General features: G+C 48.0%; 1 protein-coding gene across 1 annotated transcript in view; it reads right to left on the reverse strand.

Annotated features, from left to right (window-relative positions):
• Positions 1-27297, reverse strand: part of DST (dystonin) — a 1076884-nt gene extending 1049587 nt beyond the window's left edge. Inside the window, exons 1-2 of the mRNA XM_063919308.1 lie at positions 27006-27297; positions 26281-26315 (exon numbers count right to left, since the gene is read on the reverse strand). Coding sequence (XP_063775378.1) covers positions 26281-26315; positions 27006-27186 — 216 coding nt within the window. The 5' untranslated portion in view covers positions 27187-27297. The remainder of the gene's footprint in view (positions 1-26280; positions 26316-27005) is intronic.
• Positions 27298-27741: the final 444 nt, after the last annotated feature.

Here is a 27741-nt window from a genome sequence, read left to right on the forward strand (position 1 = left end):
CGAACCAGCACACACAAAACAAGCGGAAAGCCATGCTAACCAAACTTGAAACAGGAACAGCAACAGCTGAACAAACCAGAATACTTAACCAAGGAACAGTGCAGAAAGAACAAAGCACCGGGCGGGCGCCCAGTATCCCCTACGGACTACGAGAAAAGGATTTACTGGTAGGTAATTAAAATCCTATTTTTTCTTATGTCCTAGGGGATACTGGGAATCCATTTAGTACCATGGAGATGTACCAAGCTCCCAAACCGAGTGGGAGAGTGCTGAGGTTCCTACAGAACTGATTGACCAAACTGAAGGTCCTCAGAGGCCAGTATCAAACTTGTAAAACTTTGCAAACGTGTTCGAACCTGACCAAGTAGCCACTCGGCAGAGCTGTAAAGCCGAGACACACCGGGAGGCTGCCCAAGAAGAACCCACCAACCTAGTAGAGTGGGCCTGTACAGATTTTGGAACCGGCAAGTCTGCTGTGGAATAAGCGTGCTGGAAAGTGAGCCTGATCCAGCGTGCAACTGACTGCTTTAAAGCAGGACACCCAATGTTATTGGGATCATAAGAACGAACAGCGAGTCTGATTTCCTGTGACGAGCTGTCCTCTTTACATACACCTTCAAAGCCCTCACAACATCCAAAGACTTTGAAGTAGCAGAGGTGTCTGTGACAACTGGAACCACAATAGGTTGGTTGATGTGAAATGTGGACACCACCTTCGGACGAAATTGCTGACGAGTCCTGAGTTCTGCACTGTACTCATGGAAAATTAAGTAGAGGCTCTTGTAAGACAATGCCCCCAGCTCCCACACACGTCTTGCTGAAGCCAAGGTCAGCAGTGTGACGGTCTTCCACATAAGGTACCTTACGTTCACCTCCTGTAACGGTTCAAACCAGTCCGATTGGAGGGAGGCACAAAGGAAGGTTGGAGACAAATGTTTCTGAAAATAAATAGACAAGGCCGAAATCTGGACTTTAATGGAGCCTAGATGTAGGTTCACATCCACTCCCGACTGCAGAAAAAGCAGGAAACGTCCCAGATGAAATTCCACCGCAGAATATTGTCTGCTTTCACACCAAGAGACATACTTATTCCATATATGGTGGTAATGTTAAGACGTTACCCCCTTCCTGACTTGGATCATAGTCGGGATGACCTTGTTAGGAATCCCTCTCCTGGCTAGAATCAGCCGTTCAACTTACATGCCGTTAAACGCAGAGGCGGTAAGTCTTGATAGATGAACGGGCCCTGTTGCAGAAGATCCTCGCAAAGGGGATCCTATTGCAGAAGATCCTTCGATCAGCATCTCGAGAAGATCCGCGTACCAGGCCCTTCGAGGCAAGTCTGGAGCAATAAGTATTACTTGAACCTTTTCCCTTTTTATTCTCTTCAGAATTCTTGGGATCAGAGGAAGTGGAGGAAACACGTACACCAGCTGGTAGACCCACAGAGTTGTCAAAGCGTCTACCGCCACTGCTTGTGGGTCTCTCAACCTGGAACAATACCGCTTGAGCTTCTTGTTGAGTCGAGAGACCATCATGTCGATTTGTGGATATCCCTACCGACGTGTTAACCACTGGAATACATCTGGGTGAAGGCCCCACACCCTCAGGTGCAGGAAGTGTCTACTGAGGAAGTCTGCTTCCCAGTTGTCTACTCCGGAATGAAGACCGCCTAAAATGCCACAGCGTGTTTTTTTCGCCCAGAGGAGAATTCTTGACACCTCTGACATTGCTGCTCTGCTTTTCGTTCCTATCGGTTTATGTACGTTACCGCCGTCACACTGTCCGATTGGATTTGAATGGCCTGATTCCGAAGTAGAGATGAGGCCTGCAGAAGGGCGTTGTAGATAGCCCTGAGTTTCAAGATGTTTATTGGAAGGACAACTTCCCGATTTGACCATCTTCCTTGAAACTGCACCCCCTGGGTGACTGCTCCCCAACCTCTGAGGCTTGCATCTGTGGTTAGCAGAATCCAATTCTGAATCCCGAACCTCTGACCTCTGATGAGGTGAGAAGTCTGTAGCCACCACAGAAGGGAGATCCTGGCCCTTGGTGACAGACGGATCCTCTGGTGCATGTGAAGATGCGATCCGGACCATTTGTCCAACAGATCTGGCTGGAAGGGCCTCGAATGAAACCTTCTGTACTGAAGCGCCTTGTAAAAGGCCACCATTTTCCCCAGAAGGCGAATGCGCAGATGCACCGAGATCCGGGTTGGCTTCAGGACAACCCGAACCATCGGCTGGATTACCATAGCCTTCTCCAAGGGAAGGAACACTCTCTGAGACTCTGTGTCCAGTATCATTCCCAGGAAAGGAATCCTATGCGTCGGTTCCAGGTGAGATTTTGGTAGGTTCAGAATCCACCTGTGATCCAGGAGTCTTGTTGAGAGGCCAATGCTGTCCAACAACCACTTCCTGGATGGTGCCTTTATCAGAAGATCATCCAGGTACAGATATATGTTCACTCCCAGCTTGCGGAGTAGAAACATCATCTCTGCCATCACTTTGCTGAACACTCGCGGTGCCCTGGAGAGACCAAATGGCAGGGCCAGGAACTGGTAGCGACAGTCCTGCAGTGCAAACCGTAGATAAGCCTGATGAGGCGGACAGATCGGAATGTGAAGGTACACATCCTTGATATCCAGAGACACTAGGAATTCCCCCCTCCTTCAGACCTAAGATCACCGGTCTCAGAGACTCCATCTTGAATTTGAACACTCGTAAGTATGGGTTCAACGACTTGAGGTTCAGAATCGGTCTTACTGAACCATCCGGTTTCGGTACTACAAACAAATTGGAGTAATACCCCTTGTTTTGCAGAAGAGGTGGAACTGGAACAATGACCTGAGTAGGTACCAGTTTTGAATGGCGTCCTGTAAAGTTATACTTGCCTCTTGTGAAGCTGGTAAGCCTGATTTGAAGAATCTGTGAGGTGGGAGCTCCTGGAACTCCAGTCTGTAGCCCTGGGAAATAAGATCTATGACCTAGGGATCCTGGCACAACATTGTCCAGATGTGACTGAAGAATTTTAGTCGGGCTCCCACCTGCCAGTCTTCCAGGCATCGCGGCCCACCGGCATGCTAAAGGTTTTGAGGAAGCAAAGCTTGAGCCTTGTTCCTGTGAACCGGCAGTTGCCGGTTTGCGTGGTTTACCTCTAGCACCTCTGATGGCTGTAGAAGAACCTCTGGGTTTGCCCTTAAACTTGGCCGTCCGAAAGGACTGTAAATTGGGACCTGAGTATGCTTTCCTAGCTGGGGGAGCTGCAGAAGGAAGATATGTGGACTTACCCGCAGTAGCTTTGGAGAACCATTTGTCTAGTTCATCTCCAAATAAGGCCTCTCCTGTTAATGGTAGGCCTTCCATGCCTTTCCTGGAGTCTGCATCAGCTGTCCACTGGTGTAGCCATAAGCCCCTGTGTGCTGACACTGCCATAGCAGTGGTGTGTGCGTTAAGCAAGCCTATTTCTTTTATGGCTTCCACCATAAAATTCGCAGAGTCCTGTATATGTTGCAGGAGTAAAATAATCTCACCTTGAGACAAGGTATCTAACCCTTCAATTAGGTTACCTGACCATTTGGCAATGGCTCTTGGGATTCACCCACATGCTATGTCTCTGGGCCACCCCAGCAGCTGTCTACAAGGATTTGAGTGTGGTCTCAATTTTACGATCAGCCGCGTCTTTCATGGAGGCTGCACCAGGACAGGCAATACAATTTTCGTGACAGCCTGGATCCTGATGTATCCACTATCGGTGGGTTTTCCCATTTTTTCCTATCCTAAGGAGGAAAAGGAAAAGATGATAACAACCTTTTAGGGATTTGAAATTTCCTATCAGGATTAACCCACGGTTCTTCAAACAGGGTATTTAGTTCCTCTGACACAGGAAAAGTGGCTGAGGATTTCTTTTTTATATTAAAATAAGATTCCTCACTCTCCTCTATCATCTTATCAGGGATATGCAGAACTTCTCTGATAGCCTCTATGGGAGTCACTATTCCCTGTTACAGAGTACCCTCCCCCACCTCTGAGTCCACCTCACTCTCCTCCATGTCTGACCCCTCATCATCAGAGTCAGACTGCAGGATATGGGCCAAAGTACGTTTTTGCGGCAAATGGCAGGGGACTGAGACGCTGGTTTGGGTACTGAGTCTCTTTCCATAAACTCAGTCATAGGGGGGAATTCAAATGTTTGAAAAGTTGGTTGGGTGTCTGTTTTTTCCTGTCTATTAGATAGGAAAAAACAGACACCCAACTGACTTTTTTAAAACCATTGACCCATAGATTGTCTTAAGTATTGCGGTGGTGTGGACTAGATGACGCTACCGTTGGAGAATGTGATAGAGTTGAGTGAGACAAAGGCTAATATACTTAGCTATAGTAATTATATCCAAGTGGGTGTCTTTGAGGCTATAGCAACTGTGTTCTGCAAAATTCCATCATGTCTCCCGGGATGGTCCCCTCCCTGCAGAGCGCTGTGCTGCTGCCTCCTGCACTATGAGGAGGATACAGGTCTTGGAACATTTGCACATTTGGCACTCCTACACTATTACTGAACCTGCCAGCAGTGGACCCTGACCAATATAGTGTGCCTTTTCCGGGAAAGAACGCCAAAGGACACACACTTGGAAAAGATGCCTTTATGTGCGCTAACATATCCCTACCCACGTAAGTGCTGATACTCCTGCTCTCTAGTTTTGTCTTAATTAGAAGATACCCTTTTAAGTCTCTGCGCACCATAGTTTGGGTGTGTTTCTTTGTTCTAAAGAGAAGTATTTATATCATCATATAAAGATACCTGTATACGGTGAATCTGACAACTCACATTGCCAGCAGAATCACACAACTCTAAGAGATATTCATATTGAATTATCATTGGATTTCATAGCATTACTATACATTGTGGATTTTGTGTTACATCTTTTTTATATACTCAAGTGCCTATTCGGGAAAGAACGCTCAAGGTCACCCACTTGGATATAATTACTACAGTTGAGTATATTAGCCTTTGTCTCACTCAACTCTATCATATTCTCCAACGGTAGCGCCATCTAGTCCACACCACCACAATTTCTTCTATTTTCAAGGCTTGGACCAGAAGGCAGCAATTTTGACAAGAAGCGCCACGAAGGACTCCACTACACAATTTTTGCACTAGTTATGTCTTAAGTATTGGGTCTCTTTCTTATTGCAGGGCAATTTAGTAGAAATGTTGGAAATCATTCCCCTAATGGAGTCCAGCCATGGTGGTTCTGCCCCGCTAGCCTAGGAAGGGACACTACACTGAGTACACAGTAGTGAACCCCCTGGAGATGAGGAATACTGTGCCTTACATGAAACACACTCTTTGTCTGACATACTGTAACAGTGACAGCACACACACAGGAAAAGGTTAAATGCACAATTAACCCATAAAGAGCCCTTCCAGGCAGACACAGAGATAGTATGGAGCCAACATACAGCGCCCTTACCGCTAATGCCAAGCTTAGACGGGTCGCAGACTAAGTACCTAGATTACGGACTTAGTACACTAATAATCACTCACTCCCCCCCCCCCCCCCCCCCTGCTATGACCCCCTGGTACCGCTGAGGTAATCTGGAGTCTCTCCGGAGGAGCTGCGTGTCCCTGTCAGTCAACGTCTGTGTCAGCTGCAGAGTGAAAATGGTGCTGGTGAGCTGCTGGATCCGCTCATAGTGAAGCCCTGCCCCTTCAATGGCGCACATCTTCCCGGCTTTTTTATACTGGCTCTTTGTGTCTGAGTGCATAAAATGAAGACAGACTCCTTTTATGGCTTTGTTGCCAGTCTGGGTACTGTGTCCGCTGTTCAGCATCTGTGTCCTCACATAGCGGGATACGCAGTCCGCCCCGTTCAGAAGCCGCGTGTCTACGTACCCTCATGCCGCCATAATGGCCAGCAACCCGCTAATCGGGACGCCGGCTTAGTACTCACCACTCTTCTTTCTTCTGGCTGTTAGGGGTGGCGGCGTGCTGCGGAAATGTACGCTCGCCGTGGTGGGGCTTGCGAATAGTTCCCTCAGGAGCTAGTGTCCTGTCAGCGGGGAACGGGACCATTAACCCTGAGAGAGGCCCCCCCCTAAGTCCCACGAAGCAGGCAGGCTGGTGCCATCTAGTCCTGCCTGAAAATAACAAACACAGAAAATAAGTGCAGAAAACTCTTCAGGAGCTTCCACAGACATGACCGGCTCCTCCGGGCACATTTTCTACACTGAGTCTGCTAGGAGGGGCATAGAGGGAGGAGCCAGTGCACACTACCAAATTCTTAAAGTGCCCATGGCTCTTAGTGGACCAGTCTATACCCCATGGTACTAAATGGATTCCCAGTATCCCCTAGGACGTAAGAGAAATAGGAAATACACTACTTTATACCACCTTGGTAAAAGTATTTGTCCAGTGACTGCGAGTAATGGGCCCTACACACTTAGCGATTACACTGAGAGATATGAACGATATTGTTCATTAATGAATGAGATATCATTCATATCTTTCAGTGTGTATCCACAAATGATGAACGATGCGCGGCCCGCGCTCGTTCATCGTTCGTGCCGGCTCGTTTATGCCTGCAAGCCAATATGGACAATATCGTCCATATTAGCATGCAGGGCTATGGGCCCGGGTGATGGGGGGAGTGAAGAAACTTCATTCCCCCCGTCACCACCCATATCGGCCGTCGGGCACCTCTGCAAAAAATGGCCAGCGTGTAGGGCCCTTTAGTCCAGACTTGGACTGGCCCACTGGGGTTCAGGGGAAACCTCCTGGGGGCCCACCTCCTGCTCTAAGGATCAGGTTCCAGACTATGCACTTGAATAATACATTATACATATGTTACCTTATACCGGACTATGGTGTATTTTCTACAGTGCATTGCTGTTATTAGTCTGATACATTATCATGCATGCAGCAGTTGAATTTACTGTATATATTTATGAAGGGGCCCAGACATTGCACTCACTAATGGTTAGTCAAACCAATGAGGTGCAGACTGGCCACACCCCTAACATGGGCCCCTACCACTGCATTCCCCCAGTGGGCCCTACATGCCCCAGTCCGACACTGCTTTAGTCCCATGCACTTTTAAAGCCCAAATGTGAATGCCAATCAATATGTGTATCTCCTTGCCTGCTAATCCCAATTTGCCCTTCACATGCACCTCAAACATGTGAATGGAGTCTCATTTGTCCTGCAGTTAAGGTGTTAAAAAGATAACTCAACAATCACTGTATTCAGCGTGTTTTCTTTTGTGCCGCAGCAGGAATGTGCCCCTATGTAATAACCACATAACATGCTAGGAATAGAGGGATGTTGCTGAAGTGTGAAATCTCTATTGTAACAAGCAGAGAGATTCATAGGAGTGTACGTAGTATGGTATGCCGGCGACCAGCATACCGGCGCCGGGAGCCCGACCGCCGGCATACCGACAGCGTGGCGAGCGCAAATGAGCCCCTTGCGGGCTCGCTGCGCTCGCCACGCTGCGGGAACGGTGGCGTGCTACGCTATTTTATTCTCCCTCCAGGGGGGTCATGGACCCCCACGAAAGAGAATATGTGTCGGTATGCCGGGTGTCAGGATTCCGGCGCCGGGATCCCGACATTCGGCAACCAGAAGACCACCCATTCATAGCAAAGTCCCAGTGCACTTTTAAAACCCATGCCACTTACATTGGTATATAAGCCAGATGATATGGCTCCCAGGCTTTCAGAGTCATTGCCCGCAAAATAAGAAAGGCTTCCAGTTGTGTATGTGCAGTCAGTCAGCAGTCTTTCTCAGTTTGCATCTCGCCACTAGTATTTTAAAATAGGATCTCACATAGCAGTCAGTGCTAGGTGATTACTCTGAGCACTTGTATCTGTGCACCTCCTGTACATTTAGAAAGTTAATCTGGTTCTTGATTCCGGGCCTGTTACTTGACTATGGGAGTGATTCAGACCTGATTGCACGCAGGCGTTGTCTTGCAGTGCTGCGATCATGTAGTTGCCGCCTACAGGGGGAGGGGGTAATCGCTGTGCAGGGATGCGAACGGATGTGCAGAGAGCTGCACAAACAAAAGTTTGTGTAGTCTCTGCACAGTTTAGGACTGCGATGATCCGGCCTGGAGCTGACGTCAGGAACCCTCCCTTAAAACAGCTGGCCACGCCTGCGTTTCTTTGGACACTCCCTAGAAACGGTCAGTTGGCACCCACAAAAGGCCTCTTCCTGACAATCTTCTTGCGATCGCCGGTGTGATTGCTTTCTTCGTAAAATCGGTTGCTGTCCGGCGATGCCCGTTGCCGGCGGCCGACACGCCTGCGCATTGCGGTGCATGCGCAGTTCACACCCGATCGCACCGCTGCAAAAAAAGCTAGCGTGCGATCGGGTCTGAATGACCCCCTCTGCCTCTGCGTGCTGCTATTATTGATTTTTTTTTTTTTTTTTATCATCCTAGCACTGTTTAAGTGGATTCTGGTTCTGCACAAGCCCTGCTAAATGTCAAGTATCAGATTTCTGAATCTAATTTGTACAAAATACAGTGGATTACTTGTCTACCGGATCTTGGACTTGAATACTGGACTACATTTTTGCCTCATCCTGGTTTGCTGTTTGCCATGCTGTGTACTGGTTCTGGGCTGTCCAGCCACTATCTGCTACACTCCTGATACTTTCACAACAGGTAAGACTATTAGGGAGAATTCAATTGTTTTGAAACAATTCAGTTGTTGCTCCAATCAGGTGCCTATTGCATTTCATACGCCAAAAAGCACAGAGTTTAGACGAGCAAACAAACAAAAGGTTAGGGAACAGGACTTTAGATGGATTTTGTCGCTTTGCACATCTAAACACTGTGCTTCGGGTGCATCAAAAATAATGGCCACCCGATCGGAGCAACAACTGAATTACTCCGCTGGAAGCCCATTAGTTAAGTCTCCCCGTAAAAAAAAATATTTTCCCACTGTATATTATTGTGACTGCTCGGTTCTGTATATTATTGTGATTGCTCACCTCTTGTTGCCATACTTGAATGTGTATATGCCACTAGAGTTCAGCTTGAATATGAGAGTAAATTCCATACTCTCTTGCTGTGGGGTATCGCAGCAAGCAAAAATTAACATGAAAGTAGAAAGAGAGATTGAGAGACCGAATAAGCATGTGCTTCCTCACCTTAAAGAGGGAAGTTCTCTCTTTCATAGTAGTTTTTTCCCCTTTGTTTTATTTAATAGGGTTTTTCAAAACACCCAAACAATTGTTAGTAATCGCAAGTGAAGCACAAGTGATTGCCAGAAATAGAAGTACACATTTATGTAAATAAAAGTTGTAAATTCTTATCAGTATTTAACAACCCAACATCAACCAAAACAAATGAGGTATCATGCTTAGAGGGAAACCACCAGCTGTTTATTCTATACAACACAGAGAGCATTCTAGTGATTTTTAGACAAGAACATTCTAGTAACCAATATAAAATAAACAACAGAGATATTCTTACAGACCAAAATACAATAAAGAGAGCCTTCTAGTGACCTCTATACAACAAAGACCATTTTAGTAAATAATATACCAACACAGTCAACATTCTAGTGACATTTATACAATACAGATAACATTCTTTTGACAACTACTCAGTGTACACTAGTGATTACTATTCAATCACAACCCTGCTTTTGAGACCACTATATAATGCATAGTGCCACACCTCTGTGGTTATACAGTGTCATCATATGCAACAAGTGTGCTGATTCAGAATGACCAAGGAGTTGCAAGTTGTGGAACTGGCCCAGCATTGTACAGGTGGGATTGATCTTAGTGTTCACACGCACTTGTGAAAGACATTCCGTTTTAGGGAGTCATTCCGACCCGATCGCTCGCTGCAATTTCTCGACGAGTAGCTCCCGGCCAGCACGCTAAACCTGCGCTGGTCGGGGGCTACTCTTGAAGTGCAAAGGCATCGCCGCTGTGCGATGCCTTTGCACTCCTGCAGGAGGGGGGGAGCACTGACATGCGGGGCGGACTAGCCCTGTGCTGGGCGTCCCTCCGCATGTCAGTGTAAATGATCGTAGCTGTGCTAAATTTAGCATAGCTACGATCAACTCGGAATGACCCCCATAATCTATACCTCTAAAATCACACATCTGCAAGCACATCAGATTAATTAGTAGATGAACAAAAAGTGCTAGCAGAAGTTTGTGATTGTAGACTGGTATGTCACTATAGCTACAGAAACTTATATGAACAACTCAAGTGAGTCCTACTGTACATGGCGTTCGGAGATCTTACATTGGAATCATCGTACAGCATCTAATTAAGAAATAAAATGTTCCTATCTTGTCTGCTAAAAAAAGCTAAACATCAATAGTATACCTGTAAAAAACCTACGTACATTACTGCCATTACCCACTTAACTATTTAAAAAAAAAAAATGTCCACAACATTGTAATTTTTTTAATTGTCAAATAATGTAAATAATAGCTATTTAAACCTGGTCCAGTATAATTTTATTAACAAATATGCAGATTTGTTAATAGAATTAGACCGAATAAGGGTTAAATAGCTATTGTTAACAGAATCTGATAATTTACAAAAAAAAAATATATATATTTTTTTAACTATAAAAATAGGATTTTAATTACCTACCTGTAAATCCTTTTCTTGTAGTCCATACGGGATACTGGGATTCCATTTAGTACCATGGAGTATAGACGGGTCCACTAGGAGCCTTGGTCACTTTAAGTATTTGATAGTGTGGCGGGCTCCTCCCTCTATGCCCCTCCTACCAGCCTCAATCTAGGAAACTGTGCCCGAGGAGATGGACATACTTTGAGAGAAGGATAGATAAAGAAAGTGGTGAGATTATGAACCAGCACACACAAAACAAGAGGGAAGCCATGCTGACCAAACCTGAAACCAGGAACAGCAACAGCTGAACCAACCAGAATACTTAACCAAGTAACAGTGCAGGAAGAACAAAGCACCGGGCGGGCGCCCAGTATCCCCTACGGACTACGAGAAAAGGATTTAGTGGTAGGTAATTAAAATCCTATTTTCTCTTACGTTCTTGGGGATACTGGGAATCCATTTAGTACCATGGAAAAGTACCAAAGCTCCCAAACAGGGTGGGTGCTGAGGCTCCTGCAGAACTGATTGACCAAACTGAAGGTCCTCAGAGGCCAAAGTATCGAACTTGTAAAACTTTGCAAACGTGTTCGAACCTGAGCTCGCCAGAGCTGTAAAGCCGAGACACCCCGGGCAGCCACCATAGAAGTACCCACCAATCTAGTAGAGTGGGCCTGTACAGATTTTGGAACCGGCAATTCTGACGTGGAATAAGCATGCTGAATAGTGAGCCTGATCCAGCATGCAATAGACTGCTTTGATGCAGGACACCCAATCTTACTGGGATCATAGAGAACAAACAGCGAGTCTGATTTCCTGTGACAAGCTGTTCTCTTTACATACACCTTCAAAGCCCTCACAACATCCAAAGACTTTGAAGTAGCAGAGGTGTCCGTAATAGCCGGAATCACAATAGGTTGGTTGATGTGAAACGCGGACACCACTTTAGGAAGAAATTGCTGACGAGTTCTGAGTTCAGCTCTGTCCTCATGGAAAATTAAGTAGGGACTCTTGTGAGACGCCACTAGCTCAGACACACGTCTTGCTGAAGCCAAGGCCAACAGTGTGACAGTCTTTCACATAAGGTACTTTACGTCAATCTCCTTTAACGGTTCAAACCAGTCCAATTGGAGGAACTGCAGCACCAAATTGAGATCCCAAGGTGCCGTGGGAGGCACAAAGGGAGGCTGGATGTGCAGAACACCTTTCAAGAACGTCTGAACCTCAGGGAGAGAAGCCAATTGTTTCTGAAAGTAAATAGACAAGGCCGAAAAATCTGGACTTTAATGGAACCTAGGTGAAGGCCCACATCCACTCCCAACTGCAGAAAAAGCAGGAGACGTCACAGATGAAATTCTACCGCAGAATATTGTTTGCTCTCACACCAAGAGACATACTTCTGCCATATACTGTGGTAATGTTTAGACGTTACCCCCTTTCTGGCTTGGATCATAGTCGGGATGACCCTCTCAGGAATCCCTCTCCTGGCTAGAATCAGCCGTTCAACTTCTATGCCGTTAAACGTAGCCGCGGTAAGTCTTGATAGACAAACGGGCCCTGTTGCAGAAGATTGTTACGAAGAGGTAGAGGCCACGGATCTTCGACCAGCATCTCGAGAAGATCCACGCACCAGGCCCTTCGAGGCCAGTCTGGAGCAATGAGGATTGCTTAAACCTTTTCTCTTTTTATTCTATTAAGAATTCTTGGGATCAGAGGAAGTGGAGGAAACACGTACACTAGCTGGTAGACCCACAGAGTTGTCAGAGAGTCTACCGCTACTGCTTGTGGGTCTCTCAACCTGGAACAATACCACTTGAGCTTCTAGTTGAGTCGAGAAGCCATCATGTCGATTTGTGGATATCCCCACTGACGTGTCAACCGTTAACCACCGGAACACCTCCCTCAGGTGTAGGTGTAGGTTGTGTCTGCTGTCTGCTGAGGAAGTCTGCTTCCCAGTTGTCTACTCCCGGAATGAAGACCGCCGACAAAGCCACGGCGTGTTTTTCCACCCAGAGGAGAATTATTAGTAACATAGTATCTGAGGTTGAAAAAAGACAATTGTCCATCGAGTTCAACCTATTTGTGGTCTCCTATGCATGATGATTTGACTAAAATTTCTGACTGATGCTGCTGTCAGCCGGTAAATTTTATCCCTATTTATAGTAACTATAATGCATGACTATGCACCATACCCCTGGATATCCTTATCCATTAGGAATTTATCTAACCCATTCTTAAAGGTGTTGACAGATTCCGCCATTACAACTCCCTCGGGCAGGGAATTCCAAACATGTATTGTCCTTACCGTGAAAAAGCCTTTACGCCGTATTGTGCGGAATCTCCTCTCCTCTAACCTGAGCGAGTGTCCACGAGTCCTCTGTGTTGATCTAACCAAAAACAGGTCCCGCGCAAGCTCTGTGTATTGTCCCCTTATATATTTGTAGATGTTGATCATATCCCCTCTAAGTCTCCGCTTTTCCAATGTAAACATGCCTAGTCTTTCAAGCCTTTCCTTGTATTCCATCGTCTCCATGCCCTTAATTAGTTTGGTCGCCCTCCTCTGTACCTTTTCAAGCTCCAGGATATCCTTTTTGTAGTACGGTGCCCAGAATTGTACACAGTATTCAAGGTGTGGCCTCACTAGTGATTTATATAACGGGAGTATAATACTCTCGTCCCTAGCATCAATACCCCGTTTTATGCATGCTAATATCTTATTAGCCTTCTTTGCTGCAGTCCTACTTTGGGTACTACTGCTTAGCTTGCTATCTATGAGGACACCTAAGTCCTTTTCCAGTACAGAAACCCCTAATTTTACCCCATTTAGTAGGTAGGTGTAATTTATGTTCTTGTTACCACAGTGCATTACCTTACACTTGTCTGTGTTGAAGCGCATTCTCCATTTGGCTGCCCATGCTTCTAATTTAACTAAGTCGTTCTGAAGAGACTCGGCATCCTCCTCTGTATTTATAGCCTTACACAATTTAGTATCATCTGCAAAAATTGACACCATGCTCTCTAGACCTTCTGTTAGGTCGTTAATGAAAATATTGAACAATAGCGGTCCTAATACTGAGCCTTGCGGCACACCACTTAGCACTTCAGTCCAAGTTGAAAAAGATCCATTAACCACAACGCGCTGCTTCCTATTATCTAACCAGTTTTTGACCCAAGTGCATATTGTGCTTCCTAGCCCTGATTCTTGTAGCTTGTAGATAAGTCTCATGTGTGCTACAGTATCGAACGCTTTGGCAAAGTCTAAAAAGATTACATCCACGTCTTTACCCTGATCTAGGTTTGCGCTTACTGTTTCATAAAAGCCAAGTAAGTTGGTTTGACAGGATCTGTCCTTCATAAACCCATGTTGATTCCTTTTAATTACCTTATTGGTTTCAAGGAACTTCTGAATACTATCTCTTAGAATACCTTCCAATACTTTCCCCACTATAGATGTAAGACTAACTGGTCTATAATTACCTGGTTCAGCTTTACTTCCCTTTTTGAATATAGGCACTACTTCCGCTATACGCCAGTCTTTGGGAACCATACCTGATATAACTGAATCCTTAAAGATCAAAGATAGCTGTTTTGCCAGTTCAGAGTGAAGCTCCATTAGAACCCTTGGATGAATACCATCGGGCCCTGGTGATTTATTAATCTTTAAATGTTTTAATCGGTCACAGACTACTTCCTTGCTTAAATAAGTACCTATCAGTGGGATATTCTCATTATTGAGATTGTGCGTTAGTCCCTGAATTGGGTCCTCTGACATTGCTGCTCTGCTTTTCGTTCCGCCCTGTCAGTTTATGTACGTTACCGCTGTAACATTGTCCGACTGGACTTGAGTGGCTGATTCCAAAGTAGCAATGAGGTCTGAAGAAGGGTGTTGTAGATTGCCCTGAGTTCCAAGATGTTTATCGGAAGGACGACTTCCCGACTTGACCATCTTCCTTGAAACTGCACCCCCTGGGTGACTGCTTCCCAACCTCTGAGGCTTGCGTCTGTGGTTAGCAGAATCCAATTCTGAATCCCGAACCTCCGACCCCCGACGAGATGAGAAGACTGTAGCCACCACGGAAGGGAGATCCTGGCTCTTGGTGACAGACGGATCCTCTGGTTCATGTGAAGATGCGATCCGGACCACGTGTCCAACAGATCCAGCCGGAAGGGCCTCGCATGAAACCTTCCATACTGAAACGCCTCGTAAGAGGCCACCATTTTCCCCAGAAGGCGAATGCACAGATGCACCGAGATCCGGGTCGGCTTCAGGATAGCCCGAACCATCTACTGGATTACCATAGCCTTCTCCAAGGGAAGGAACTCTCTCTGAGACTCTGTGTCCAGTATAATTCCCAGAAAAGGAAGCCTCTGCGTCGGTTCCAGGTGAGATTTTGGTAAGTTCAGAATCCACCCGTGATCCAAGAGTGCGCTGGTTGAGTGGCCAATGCTGTCCAACAACCGCTCCCTGGATGGTGCCTGTCACGATCCGGGTATCTGGACGCCATTACCTGCCGTTTAGGTGTCTTCTGAGACTGGCCCAGCGTTCCAAATCCGGATCTCATCTGTGTCAACACTCTGCACATCCCTCCTGTCATTCTGAGACACTACCACAGCGGCGCCATGTTTGAATCCAACATGGCGTCTCCCGTCCTCCGCGGCCTCCGCCGCCGTTACTGTGTTATTGCTGCAGGTTCTCAGAATCATGTATCATGCCTGCCGCGGCCTCTGTTGCCCTCCAAGTGTCTCAGCATATAACTGTCATCTGGCGTCTCCTGTCCTCCGCGGCCGGCGCCGCCATTATCATTATGTTTGCACATTTTATTTCAAACCAGTTTTCCCTCCAGGTTCCAGCATGGGCGCAGCCATGTTGGATTTGATCACATGCTCCAATTCCTCCAATCCACCATCTCTGGAATCTGCATAATTGCCCAGCCAATGCCTGCATAGCAGCAGGTATAAGTATCCTGTGTCTGGGCCAGATAGAGGTCAGTGCTTTGAATGTCATACCTTGTTCCAGTCTCTCTCTCCTGTTGTTTGTTTCTCCAGGTTCCAGCTCCTGTCTCCAGCATCCACAAAGAGACCCGCACCTGCTTTCCATCCTGTGGTGCAGCCTGACTTTGCGATCCTCTGTGACTGATCCAGCTTTCAGCTATTACCTCGTTTGCTTCCAGCTTCCAAGCTTTCAGCTATTAACCCATCTGTTTCCAGCAACCTGCTTCCAACAGAATTCAGCCTCCTTAAAGAGCCGGTGTTCTCCCAGCGGATTTCTACTTACCAGCAGTATCCACTACCACCGGTAACCACTCTTCATTTCATCTGTTTCCACGCACCCTAGCATCTTTCAGTTTTAACTCCGTGTCTCCACCATCTGGCTGGTTCCGTCCAGTGACTCCTACAGTGCATTCCAGTTACCAGCATCATCTCATACACCTACTGGCGTGTTCCTCGGTTGTCTCCACTACTACAGCCTGGCCTGGTAAGGTTATTCTACCAAAGGACTATAACACCTGTTCTGCAACCTACCAGTGCCCTGTGATACCTTTTATGGTTTAGTGATCCAGGAACTGTATTATCTGCCACTGCTAATTCTGACTGTGAACGCTGTTGTGATTATACGGAGTCTGTTTAATAAACTTTCATTTGACTTTTAACCTGCTTGTCATGGTCACACCTTCGGGTTTCCTTCCACACTTACATGTCCAGGGGTCTGATTAAACCATCTAAGTTTAACTTCGTTCCAGCCCCTACAACTGAGGCTTCCTCCCGTCAGCCTAAACCCTCAGTTGTGACAGTGCCTTTATCAGAAGATCGTCCAGGTACGGAATTATGTTCACTCAGTTTGCAGAGTAGAAACATCATCTCTGCCATCACTTTGGTGAATACTCTCGGTGCCGCGGGGGGGACCAAATGGCAGGGCCTGGAACTGGTAGTGACAGTCCTGCAGTGCAAACCGTAGATAAGCCTGATGAGGCAGCCAGATCGGAATGTGAAGGTACGCATCCTTGCTATCCAGAGGCACTAAGAATTCCCCTTCCTCCAGAGCTGAGATCACCGGTCTCAGAGACTCCATCTTGAATTTGAACACTCGTAAGTACGGGTTCAATGACTTGAGGTTCAAAATCGGTCTTACTGAACAGTCCGGTTTTGGCACTACAAACAAGTAGGAATAATACCCCTTGTTTTCCAGATGAGGTGGAACTGGAACAATGACCTGAGTCTGTACCAGTTTTTGAATGGCGTCCTGTAAGGTAATACTTGCCTCTTTGTGAGGTGGGAGCTCCTGAAACTCCAGTCTGTAGCCCTGGGAAATAAGATCTATGACCCAGGGATCCTGGCACGAACATATCCAGATGTGACTGAAGAATTTTAGCCGGGCTCCCACCTAACAGACCTCCAGGCATAGCAGTCCATCGTCATGCTGAAGGCTTTGAGGAAGCAGAGCTTGAGCTCTGTTCCTGCGAACCGGCAGTTGCTGGTTTGCGTGGTTTACCTCTAGCGCCTCTAGTGGCTGTAGAAGAACCTCTGGCTTTGCCCTTAAACTTGGCAGTCCGAAAAGGACTGTAGAGTAGGTCCTGAGTAGGCCTTCCTTCCGCGGCAGCTGTCCACTGGCGTAGCCATAAGCCTCTGCGTGCTAACACTGCCATAGCAGTGGTGCATGCATTAAGCAAGCCTATTTCTTTTATGGCTTCCACCATAAAGTTTGCAGAGTCCTGCATATGTTGCAGGAGTAAAATTATCTCCCCTTGAGGCAAGGTATCTAAATCCTCAATTAGGTTACCCGACCATTTGGCGATGGCCTTAGTAATCCACCTACATGCTATAGTGGGTCTCTGGGCCACCCCGGCAGCTGTATACAAGGATTTGAGTGTAGTCTCAATTCTACGATCAGCCGTGTCTTTTAGGGAGGCTGCACCCGGGACAGGCAATACAATTTTTCGTGACAGCCTGAATACTGATACATCCACTATGGTGGATTTTCCCATTTTTCCCTATCCTCAGGAGAAAAAGGAAAAGATGAAAGCAATCTTTTAGGGATTTGAAATTTCCTATCAGGATTAACCCACGGTTCTTCAAACAGGGTATTTAGTTCCTCTGACACAGGAAAAGTGGCTGAGGATTTCCTTTTTAAATGAAAATAAGATTCCTCAGTCTCATCCGTCACCGTATCAGGGATCTGCAGAACTTCTCTGATAGCCTCTAAGAGAGCCTCTATTCCCTGTGACAGAGTAGCTTCCCCCACCTCTGAGTCCACCTCCCCCTGGGCCAAACTACATTTTTGCGGACAAATGGCAGGGGACTGAGACGGTGGTTTGGGTACTGAGTCTCTTTTCATAAACTCAGTCATCGATTGTCTTAAGTATTTCTCAGTGCGGGACAAATTAGTAGAAATATTGGAAATCAATCCCTTAATAGAATCCAGCCAAGCTGGCTCTGCCACGCTAGCCAGGGAAGGTACACTGCACTGAGTATACAGTAGTGAACCCCCTGGAGAAGAGGAACACTGTGCCTTACATGAAACACACCTTTTGTCTGACATACTGTGACAGTGACAGCACACACACACACACACACACACACACACACACACACGAAGAGGTTAAATGCACAATTAACCCACAAAGAGCCTTTCCAGGGAGACACAAAGATAGTATGGAGCCAGCACACACCGTCCTTACTGCTAATGCCAAGCTTAGCCGGGTCGCAGACTAAGTACCCAGACTGGGGACTTAGTACACTAATAATCACTCGCCCCTGCTATGACCCCCTGGTACTGCTGAGGTAATCTGGAGTTTCTCCGGAAGAGCTGCGCATCCCTGTCAGTCAGCGTCTGTGTCCACTGCACAGTGAAAATGGCGCTGGGGAGCTGCTGGATCCTCTCATAGTGAAGCCCCGCCCCTTCAATGGCGTGCGGTCTTCACGCTCTTTTTAATACTGGCTGAGGTAATTTTGTGCCTAAAATTGAGTCAGCCCCCTTTTAAGTCTGTAATGCCAGTCTGGGTATTGTGTACACATATAGGGGGTCATTCCGACCCGATCGCTCTCTGCAGTTTACCGCAGCGCAGCGATCGGGTTGGAATTGTGCATGCGCCGGCACCGCAGTGCGCCGGAGCATGCCAGACGACTGAAAGCCGTCGTTGCTCAGCGATCGCCTCTGAGGCAGAGGCGGTCGCTGGACGGGAAGGGCTGGACGGCGGTGCGGTCTGGCCAATGCAGGCGTGGCCAGACCGTTGTGGGGGCGGGCTGCGGCGGCTGCGTGACATCACACGCAGCCGTTGCGACCCAGGGCAGCGAATAGGTTCTCCCGGCCAGCCGCAGTAGCTGCGCTGGCCGGGAGTAACTCCTGAGACGCAAAAGCGCAATGCTTTTGCATTTCTCGGGGGGTAGGGCCGGCACTGACATGTGGGGCGGACAAGCCCTGTGCTGGGCATCCCCCCCGCATGTCTGAGTGCCTGATCGTAGCTGTGCTAAATTTAGCACAGCTACGATCAACTCGGAATGACCCCCATAGTGTACTGAGACTCAGTTTGCCCCCTCAGATGCTGTGCGTCTGCACTGCATACTGAGTCTGGAGACTCAGCCGCCCCATGTTGAAGCCGTGCATCTCCGTACCCTCATGCCACCATAATGGCCGGTGACCTGCTAACCGGGACTCCGGCTTAGTACTCAACACTCATCTTCCTTCTGGCTCTGTTAGGGGTGGCGGCGTGCTGCGGGAATGTACGCTTGCCGTGGTGGAGCTTGCGAATAGTTTCCTCAGGAGCTGGTGTCCTGTCAGTGGGGAACGGGACCATTAACCCTTCAAGAGGTTAGGCCGTCCCCCCCAAGTCCCACGAAGTAGGCAGGCTGGTGCCATCCAGTCCTGCCTGAAAATAACAAACAGATAGAATAAATGCAGAAAACTCTTCAGGAGCTTTCAGCGACATGACCGGCTCCTCCGGGCACATTTTCTAAACTGAGTCTGCTAGGAGGTGCACAGAGGGAGGAGCCCGCCACACTATGAAATTCTTAAAGTGCCCAAGGTTCCCATTGGACCCGTTTATACCCCATTGTACTAAATGGATTCCGAGTATCCCCAAGGACGTAAGAGAAAACTGCAGTGCACACAGCCCAAACTGGTGGGGAGCGCCTCTTGCATCTGCCTTCCATAAGTGCCTATTGCGGCGGGAGAAAAGGTAAGCCCCCTTCTAAAACCTGTCTGGCAGTAGAAGGTTGCCACAGCAACCAAGTGGCCGGCCAAGTGTGCTGACTCAGGTAGCCACTGGAATATTTGTTTCCAGCAGCTGTGTCAGGGATGTGACCATGTCAGGGAAAGCCTAGTTTGGTGTGGCTGTATTCAGGCAACTGGTTAACATATAAAACAACAGCAAACGTTTGTCACACCCTATTGGTCCAGTATTAACTGCTATTCTCCATTTGGTAAAACACGAAACAGTTGGTGGTGTAAGTCATGAAATCATGAAATATGATCATGAGGCACAGCTGAATCTGATAGCTGCAGCCGCAGTCCGCCTATACATGACTATTATAGCCATGTCACTTAAAAACTCTCTATAAAGTAGAGATGAGCGGGTTCGGGTTTTACTCGGTTTTACTCGGATTTACTCAGTTCTCAAAATGGCATCTTATTGACTATCCAAAACAAGAGACATCTGTGAGCCAATAAGATGCCATTTTGAGAACCGAGTAAATCCGAGTAAAACCGAACCCGCTCATCTCTACTATAAAGGAACCCCTATTCTTCTGTTGGAAGTCGGTTCTGGTACCAGAACAGAAGATCCACCCCTTTGGTTTTGTCTGGCATTCTATATGGGGGGACGGGCACAGAGCACATGGGAGTGGACAGACTTTGTGGATTTCACGATTGTGATGTAATTACATGACATCATGCTGCCTGCCACTGCTAGTTGGAGCTGTGAGAAGGGCAGTCGGAGCTGTGAGGGTCTCTGTGAGAATGGCAGAGTAAGCTGTGTAGAGGTCAGTGAGAGCTGTGCGAGGAGCTGTGAGAAGGGCAGTGGGAGCTGTGAGAGGAGCTGTGAGAAGGGCAGTGGGAGCTGTGAGGAGGGCAATGCGAGCTGTGAGGGGGTCTGTGAGAATGGCAGTGGGAGCTGTGAGGAGAGCAGTGAGGGTGTAAGTGAGAATGGCAGAGGAAGCTGTGAGGAGGCCAGTGAGGGTGTCTGTGAGAATGGCAGAGGAAGCTGTGAGGAGGGCAGTGGGAGCTGTGAGAGGAGCTGTGAGAAGGGCAGTGGGGTCTGTGAGGAGGGCAGTGGGAGCTGTGAGTGGGTTTGTGAGGAGGGCAGTTGGAGCTGTGAGAGGAGCTGTGAGAAGCGCAGTGGGAGTTGTGAGGGGTTCTGTGAGGAGGGCAGTGAGAGCTGTGAGGGGGTCTGTGATGAGGGTAGTAGGAGTTGTGAGTGGGCTGTGAGGAGGGCAGTAGGAGCTGTGAGAAGGGCAGTGGGAGCTGTGAGGGGGATTGTGAGAAGGACAGTTGGAGCTGTGAGAATAGCAGTGGGAGTGGTGAGGATGTCTGTGAGAATGGCAGAGGAAGCTGTGAGGAGAGCAGTGAGAGCTGTGAGGGGGTCTGTGATGAGGGTAGTAGGAGTTGTGAGGGGGGCTGTGAGGAGGGCAGTGGGAGCTGTGAGGGGTTTTGTGAGGAGGACAATGGGTGCTGTGAGGGAGGCTGTGAGGAGGGCAGAGGAGCTGTGAGGAGAGCAGTGAGGGTGTAAGTGAGAATGGCAGAGGAAGCTGTGAGGAGGCCAGTGAGGGTGTCTGTGAGAATGGCAGAGGAAGCTGTGAGGAGGGCAGTGGGAGCTGTGAGAGGAGCTGTGAGAAGGGCAGTGGGGTCTGTGAGGAGGGCAGTGGGAGCTGTGAGTGGGTTTGTGAGGAGGGCAGTTGGAGCTGTGAGAGGAGCTGTGAGAAGCGCAGTGGGAGTTGTGAGGGGTTCTGTGAGGAGGGCAGTGAGAGAGCTGTGAGGGGGTCTGTGATGAGGGTAGTAGGAGTTGTGAGTGGGCTGTGAGGAGGGCAGTAGGAGCTGTGAGAAGGGCAGTGGGAGCTGTGAGGGGGATTGTGAGAAGGACAGTTGGAGCTGTGAGAATGGCAGTGGGAGTGGTGAGGATGTCTGTGAGAATGGCAGAGGAAGCTGTGAGGAGAGCAGTGAGAGCTGTGAGGGGGTCTGTGATGAGGGTAGTAGGAGTTGTGAGGGGGGCTGTGAGGAGGGCAGTGGGAGCTGTGAGGGGTTTTGTGAGGAGGACAATGGGAGCTGCGAGGGAGGCTGTGAGGAGGGCAGAGGAGCTTGACTGACTGACACCAGCGGCCAGGTGCAGCGTGTTCGGAGGAGGCGGCACTGCTCTACCAGAGCGGCAGCGCTGAATAAACAGCGTGAGCACACTGCTTGGGGCTAAATATAGATGGCCAACAACAAGTAATATAAATAGTATTATTATTAATTATTAAATAGAATTATTACTACATAGGGTAGAGAGCCCAGCATTTTTATATATGAGGGGAATAACAGCTCCTGGCACACTCAGAAAGATAGTAGTTTCTGTGTGTGTGCCAGGATCTGTTATTCACCCTCATATATAAAATGCGGTCCTCTCTGCCGTATATAGTAATAATAGTACTTATTTATTTTATATAAAATGCACCGAGGGGGCATATGTGTTATCTGGCACTGTGGGGGCATATGTGTTATCTGGCACCGAGGGGGCATATGTGTTATCTGGCACTGTGGGGGGATGTGTGTTATTTGGCACCGTGGGGGCAATTATGTGTATCAGGCACTGTCGGTGGTGATATACTGTATAAGGGGGAATAACAGCCCCTGGCACACACTGATATATGGTATTAATATTAATATTATTATTATTATTATTATTATTATATTATTGCATATAAGACTCTTTCTTTTTCTTGCGGTCCACACAAGACTTAGACCTTGATTATTCGGCCCAGTTGGGATGTACATGTGATTTCTTCATTTTTTTTATTTTTAATAAATTTGCAAAAATCTCAAAAAAAACTTTTTTCACGTTGTCATTATGGGGTATTGTCTGTAGAATTTTAGGGAAAATATTTATTTATTCCATTTTGGAATAAGGCTGATACATAACAAAATGTGGAAAAAGTGAAGCACTGTGAATACTTTCCGGATGCACTGTATGTGTTTTTATTTCCATGGATACTGTATATCCTTGAATCTGGGTTACCTGGAGGTGATGCCACATCCATTACACACAGAGGATGTAAATCCAAGAAAATTCCAGAAACTAGATTATGTTTCTCTACTCAGATGATGATGATGATGATGATGATTTGGTGTGGTGCTGTATATCTGCCAATATCATTGTAGTATACCATGCATATAGGAACACTCATCCTCTACAAATACGATACAACCAGAAACTTCACTGTCAAACAAGCACCCATGCTGTACATGTCTTTATGTTGGTGCCATGCATACATATCACCTTCCATCACTGCTCGCTAGCTCACTGCCTCTGCTTGTTGCACCACTGCAAACATGCACTACCAACTATTATAAGCATTGTAACCTGACTATAATACCTAGTCTTGGAAGTTCTTATTGAACCATAATTAATTTAACTGGCTCCTTGCCACAGGCTGGAATTTCCAGTCAACTGATCTGCAGTTGCTAGCCATTTAGCCTTGCTCTTCAAATGAAAGCATGGATTTCACAATTGTGGTGCATGTGCTTTCTCCTGCTAGTACCTTTCGCTGACGATGGGTTTTCCGTGGAATTCCATGTACACAGTAGCTTAGATACTATTGCTCATTAAATATTAACAACTTGAGTTGTTTTACTAACTGAAACTCTTGCTAAATGCAGAGGCGTCACTCGGGTTGGTGTCACCCGGTGTGGTAACTCATGGTGTCATACCCCATGGACCTCCTCCCGTATCATACCACATGGAATCCTTATTAATGTCATAATTCAGGAGGCAGTCAATTGACCGTCGGACAGGATCCCAGCGGCCAATATACCGATGGCGGAATCCCATCACCCGCTGCAATACCGGCTGGTTTCCCCACTTGGGTGGTGGTCCACGTAACCACCTGAAGGGGAAGGAACGAAGCATGGTGAGCACAGCGAGCTTGCGAGGGGACATGCTGCGCTCGATGCCGGGATCCCGGCTGTTGAGCTCTCGGCGTCGGTCTCCTGATCGCGGGGATCTCTTACTGATCCCCATAATTCCTGTATATCACTGAATGCAATGGCAATAGCAGTGACATAAAACAGCTAACAAAATTAATATTATACCTTTATATCCTTTGTTTCCCAAGGAAGGGGCATGACCACACAATAGTACCCCCAATTCAAATTACAGTACAGGGTAGCACAATCTTATTCACATTACACTGCACATGATGTCACTTATACACATTACATCACACAGTAGTACCCCTTATACATGTTATGCTGCACAATAGTACCGAAAGTGGCAGGTGGTGACTGAGGAGTCAATAGGTGACAAAGTGGTAGATGGTGACAGGGAGAAGGTGACAGAGTGTCAGTGGATGATGGGAGTTGCAGACAGGCAGAGGCAGTGGGTGATTGGGTAGTCAATGGGTGAGAGGAAGAGGAAGATGGGAGGCAGAGGGTAACAGCGAGAGAGTATGTGTGTGATGAAGAGGCAGGCAGTGACAGGTAGAGATGAAAGGAAGAGGCAGTGGGTGACAAGGGAAAGGCAGTGGGTGAAATCGGGAAGCAGGGAGTGGCATAGGGTTACAGTGGTAGACAGCGAGAGGCATAGGGTGACAGGGGAAGGCAGACGGTGACAGCGGAGTGGTGACAGTGAGAGCTAAAGGATGATAGGGAGAGGCAGCGGGTGACTGGGGAAAGGTAGTGGGTGACTGGGGAGAGACTGTGGGTGACAATGACAGTGTTCTCATCAGAATATGTTTGAATCTGGCGGCATTAAGAAGTACAGTAGGTGGGAAGGGGAGCAGGGTGGGGAGGGGTGTACCTGATGTCTGTGGTGGCATTAGGTCTCAGGGGTCCCTGGGGCTATGTTTGCCTTCACAGATATTATTGGGGTCTCAGGGGGCAGCAGGATGCGTGTGTGAGCAGGAACATAATCTGCTGCTGTGGCTGGGGACAGAGCGGGACTCCCTCCAGCAGCTACACTGGTAGAGCAGATGCAGGAGAGGAGATGATTTACAATACTAGTTATGCTTACTTCTGCATCGTCTCAGTGTGTTGGATTCATTTATGCAGGCAGGGCTGTTCTTCATTTAGCCGCGATCGTATCACCGCCTCCCCCTCAGCGCACTTCTAGTCCCCGGCTGGCACTCAGGAAGCAGAGAGGAGGAGCCGGGGAGTGGTAACAGGGGAGGTCCGCATTGCTTCTCCTCCTGACCTCCGTCCTCCTAACCCAGGGTCCACTCCTATCACAGGCGGCTGACAGAGCGGCAGCCGCAGCGTAATTAATCTGATTGTGATTGACCAGCACAGGCTCCGCCACTAGGGGTGCGGGTGTGCGGCTCGTTTTGGTGTCACCCCATTGAACGGTGACACCCGGGAGCGGGCCGCACCCCCCGCACCCCCCTCTTGACGCCACTGCTAAATGCACACCAAGGGGTACATTTACTAAAGCTTCTAAAACAGGGAATTGGTGATGTTGCCTAATCAGATGCGGTCTTTCATTTCTCCATTGCCTTTTAGAAAATGATAGACAGCATCTGTTTGGTTGCTATGGGCAACATCACACAGTCTCTGTTTTAGAAACTTTAGTAAATTTACACCTAAGAATCACCACCCTTTTCAAGTCATTGAGGTCTCCTCTTGCAGCCACGCTAGCCACAATTATAGGCAACAAGCAGTCCAGCAGTTTATATAGTACCCTGACCATGCTGGGATGTTATTAGCTTACGTTTACACATAAGCCAAACCTGTGTGATAGCTCTTATTCTTAATATGCTTGGTATCCCTCACAGGTATTTCCTTTTTATTGCCCTCCCCGTGTATAAGCTGCAGCCATCAGCAATATATGTACGTAAAGCAGGTGTTTCTGAAGCAGGCTTTTATTATTGTCTACCATTTGTTTCAAAGATACTGAACAGAACTTGGTAACATAAATCCAATTTTAAAGGCCCGTACACACTAGCCGATATATCGGCCGTTCTCTTGAACGGCCGTCGGCCAGTGTGTACGGCCGATACGTCTGTGAACTCCGTAGTTCACAGACGTATCGCGTCGGCCCCGCAGCACAGCCGACGGACAATATATCTACCGATATATTGGCGCATCGCTGTGTGTGTACGGGGCGGTCGGCCGACCGCCCGTACACATGCTGCGGCGGCCGGCGGTAATTGACAGCTGAACTGGGCGGATGTGCTCAACACACTGCCCGATCCGTCCATAGATATATCTGCCGATCAATTGATCGGCAGATATATCTACCAGTGTGTACCCACCTTAAGACTGATGATAAGCCCATGCTTGTTCCCAGCCTGTCTTGTAAGACGTGTATACAGATGGGGGTTATCCACGCATACCTGGATATTTATGCAGAGTTGAAAAACAAGGCAAACAAATGTCACACAGAGCTAAGACTCACATCCTTGTGAACACCCTCATCTAATCTAAATATATTACAATGTGCCTGCGGTATGCATAGTGCGTTCAAACTAGACATGTAAACAGTACAGGGACTCAGTTACCTCTGAGCGAAAGTGATGGGATCTCAGGATGGCATCTGTAAGGAGAAATCACATAATCAGTAACAATCCATTACTTTTGATACGGATTATCTGCTAATCCTCTTATAAACGATGCACTATATATAAACTGTCAAGGGCATGGCTGAGCTTGCAGCACTTACAGCAAGTGGTGTTTATTAGTATTATAAGATGCTTGTTGTCACCTAAACACCTACACCACCTCATCCCCCCTCAGCTCCCCTTCCCAAAACACCCACACACTGTCCCAACACCTCAGCTTGCCTCACTTTCCTGATGGATGGGTGGAGACCAGTCTGCCGCAGTCCTGTTGGAAATCTTCTAAAATTGTATGCCAAGTGGATGAGAGCATGGGACTGCCACATGTACACTGTGCCCTCCTCCTTCTCCTCCCTATGCACACAGTCACCCATGCCCTCCTCCTTCTCCTCACTATGCACACAGTCACCCATGTACAATGTGCCCCCCCTTTCCCAACACACAGTGCACACACGCAGTCACCCAGGAGGTGCTGCAATCAGCGACTATGTACATGCATAAGCCTGCAGAACAGAGCACCGGACCGGCAGCCATGCCATTAGCCTAGTGAGCTGAGCATGCGGTGAGTGAGCACTCTGCAAGTGAGCACTTCACGTGTGAGTGACAGGTAACATCACATGACATGACAGAGATTGAATAATTTAAAAATGGTTTCTTACACGTCCTACCTCTGCTCCTCGGCCGGTAGCTGAAGACGGTCTTCATGGGGTGCCTGCCTTTTTGGATTTTGCGGTGCCAGCAGAAGAGAAAAGAAATAGTGGCGATGGTGCCCAGCATAAGCAGCAGTAAGAGGAGGGCACACTGGATGCTGTACGGTCTGAGGAACACTAGGAAGGCAGCAGCAATCATCCTGGGCTGGTGGGATGCTACTGCTCAGTACCGGGTGATGTGTGCAGTCTCCACCGTCTAGCGATCTCAGGAGCAGCAGGGTGATCCGTGACTCAGCAGCCGCAGCAGTGCAGGAGACAGGGGCTGGCACTGCATTACTATTATTATTATTATTATTATCCCTGGCTGCCCGCACAGTGACAGGCGAGAAGGGGAGATGGAGGAGCGGCTTTTAGCCTCGCTGTGCTGGGGGCTGCTGGGCACCGGTGCAGCGCTGGGGGCTTATCCTGCAGGGATGGCACTGTGCAGATGCTGCTGGGAATTGCCCGAAAATAAAAGTTTGTCTCCCAGTGTCCCCCAGCTGACTAGCAGCCTCAGCACCACCAGCAGCCGCTATGAGAGGGAGGGAGAGATGCTGCTCAGCTCCTCCTTGGACAGACACCCGGTGACGTCAGAGACTCCCCCTTACTGCTGGTGCAGAGAGCGAGGGAGCCTTGGCTGCAGCGTCCTGCATAGTGCTGACTCTCTGGCATGTCATACACATCATGTATAGTGGTCAGAGCCACCAGTGCCTTT

This window comes from Pseudophryne corroboree, chromosome 4 (assembly GCF_028390025.1).
Source record: "Pseudophryne corroboree isolate aPseCor3 chromosome 4, aPseCor3.hap2, whole genome shotgun sequence".
Taxonomy (NCBI): domain Eukaryota; kingdom Metazoa; phylum Chordata; class Amphibia; order Anura; family Myobatrachidae; genus Pseudophryne; species Pseudophryne corroboree.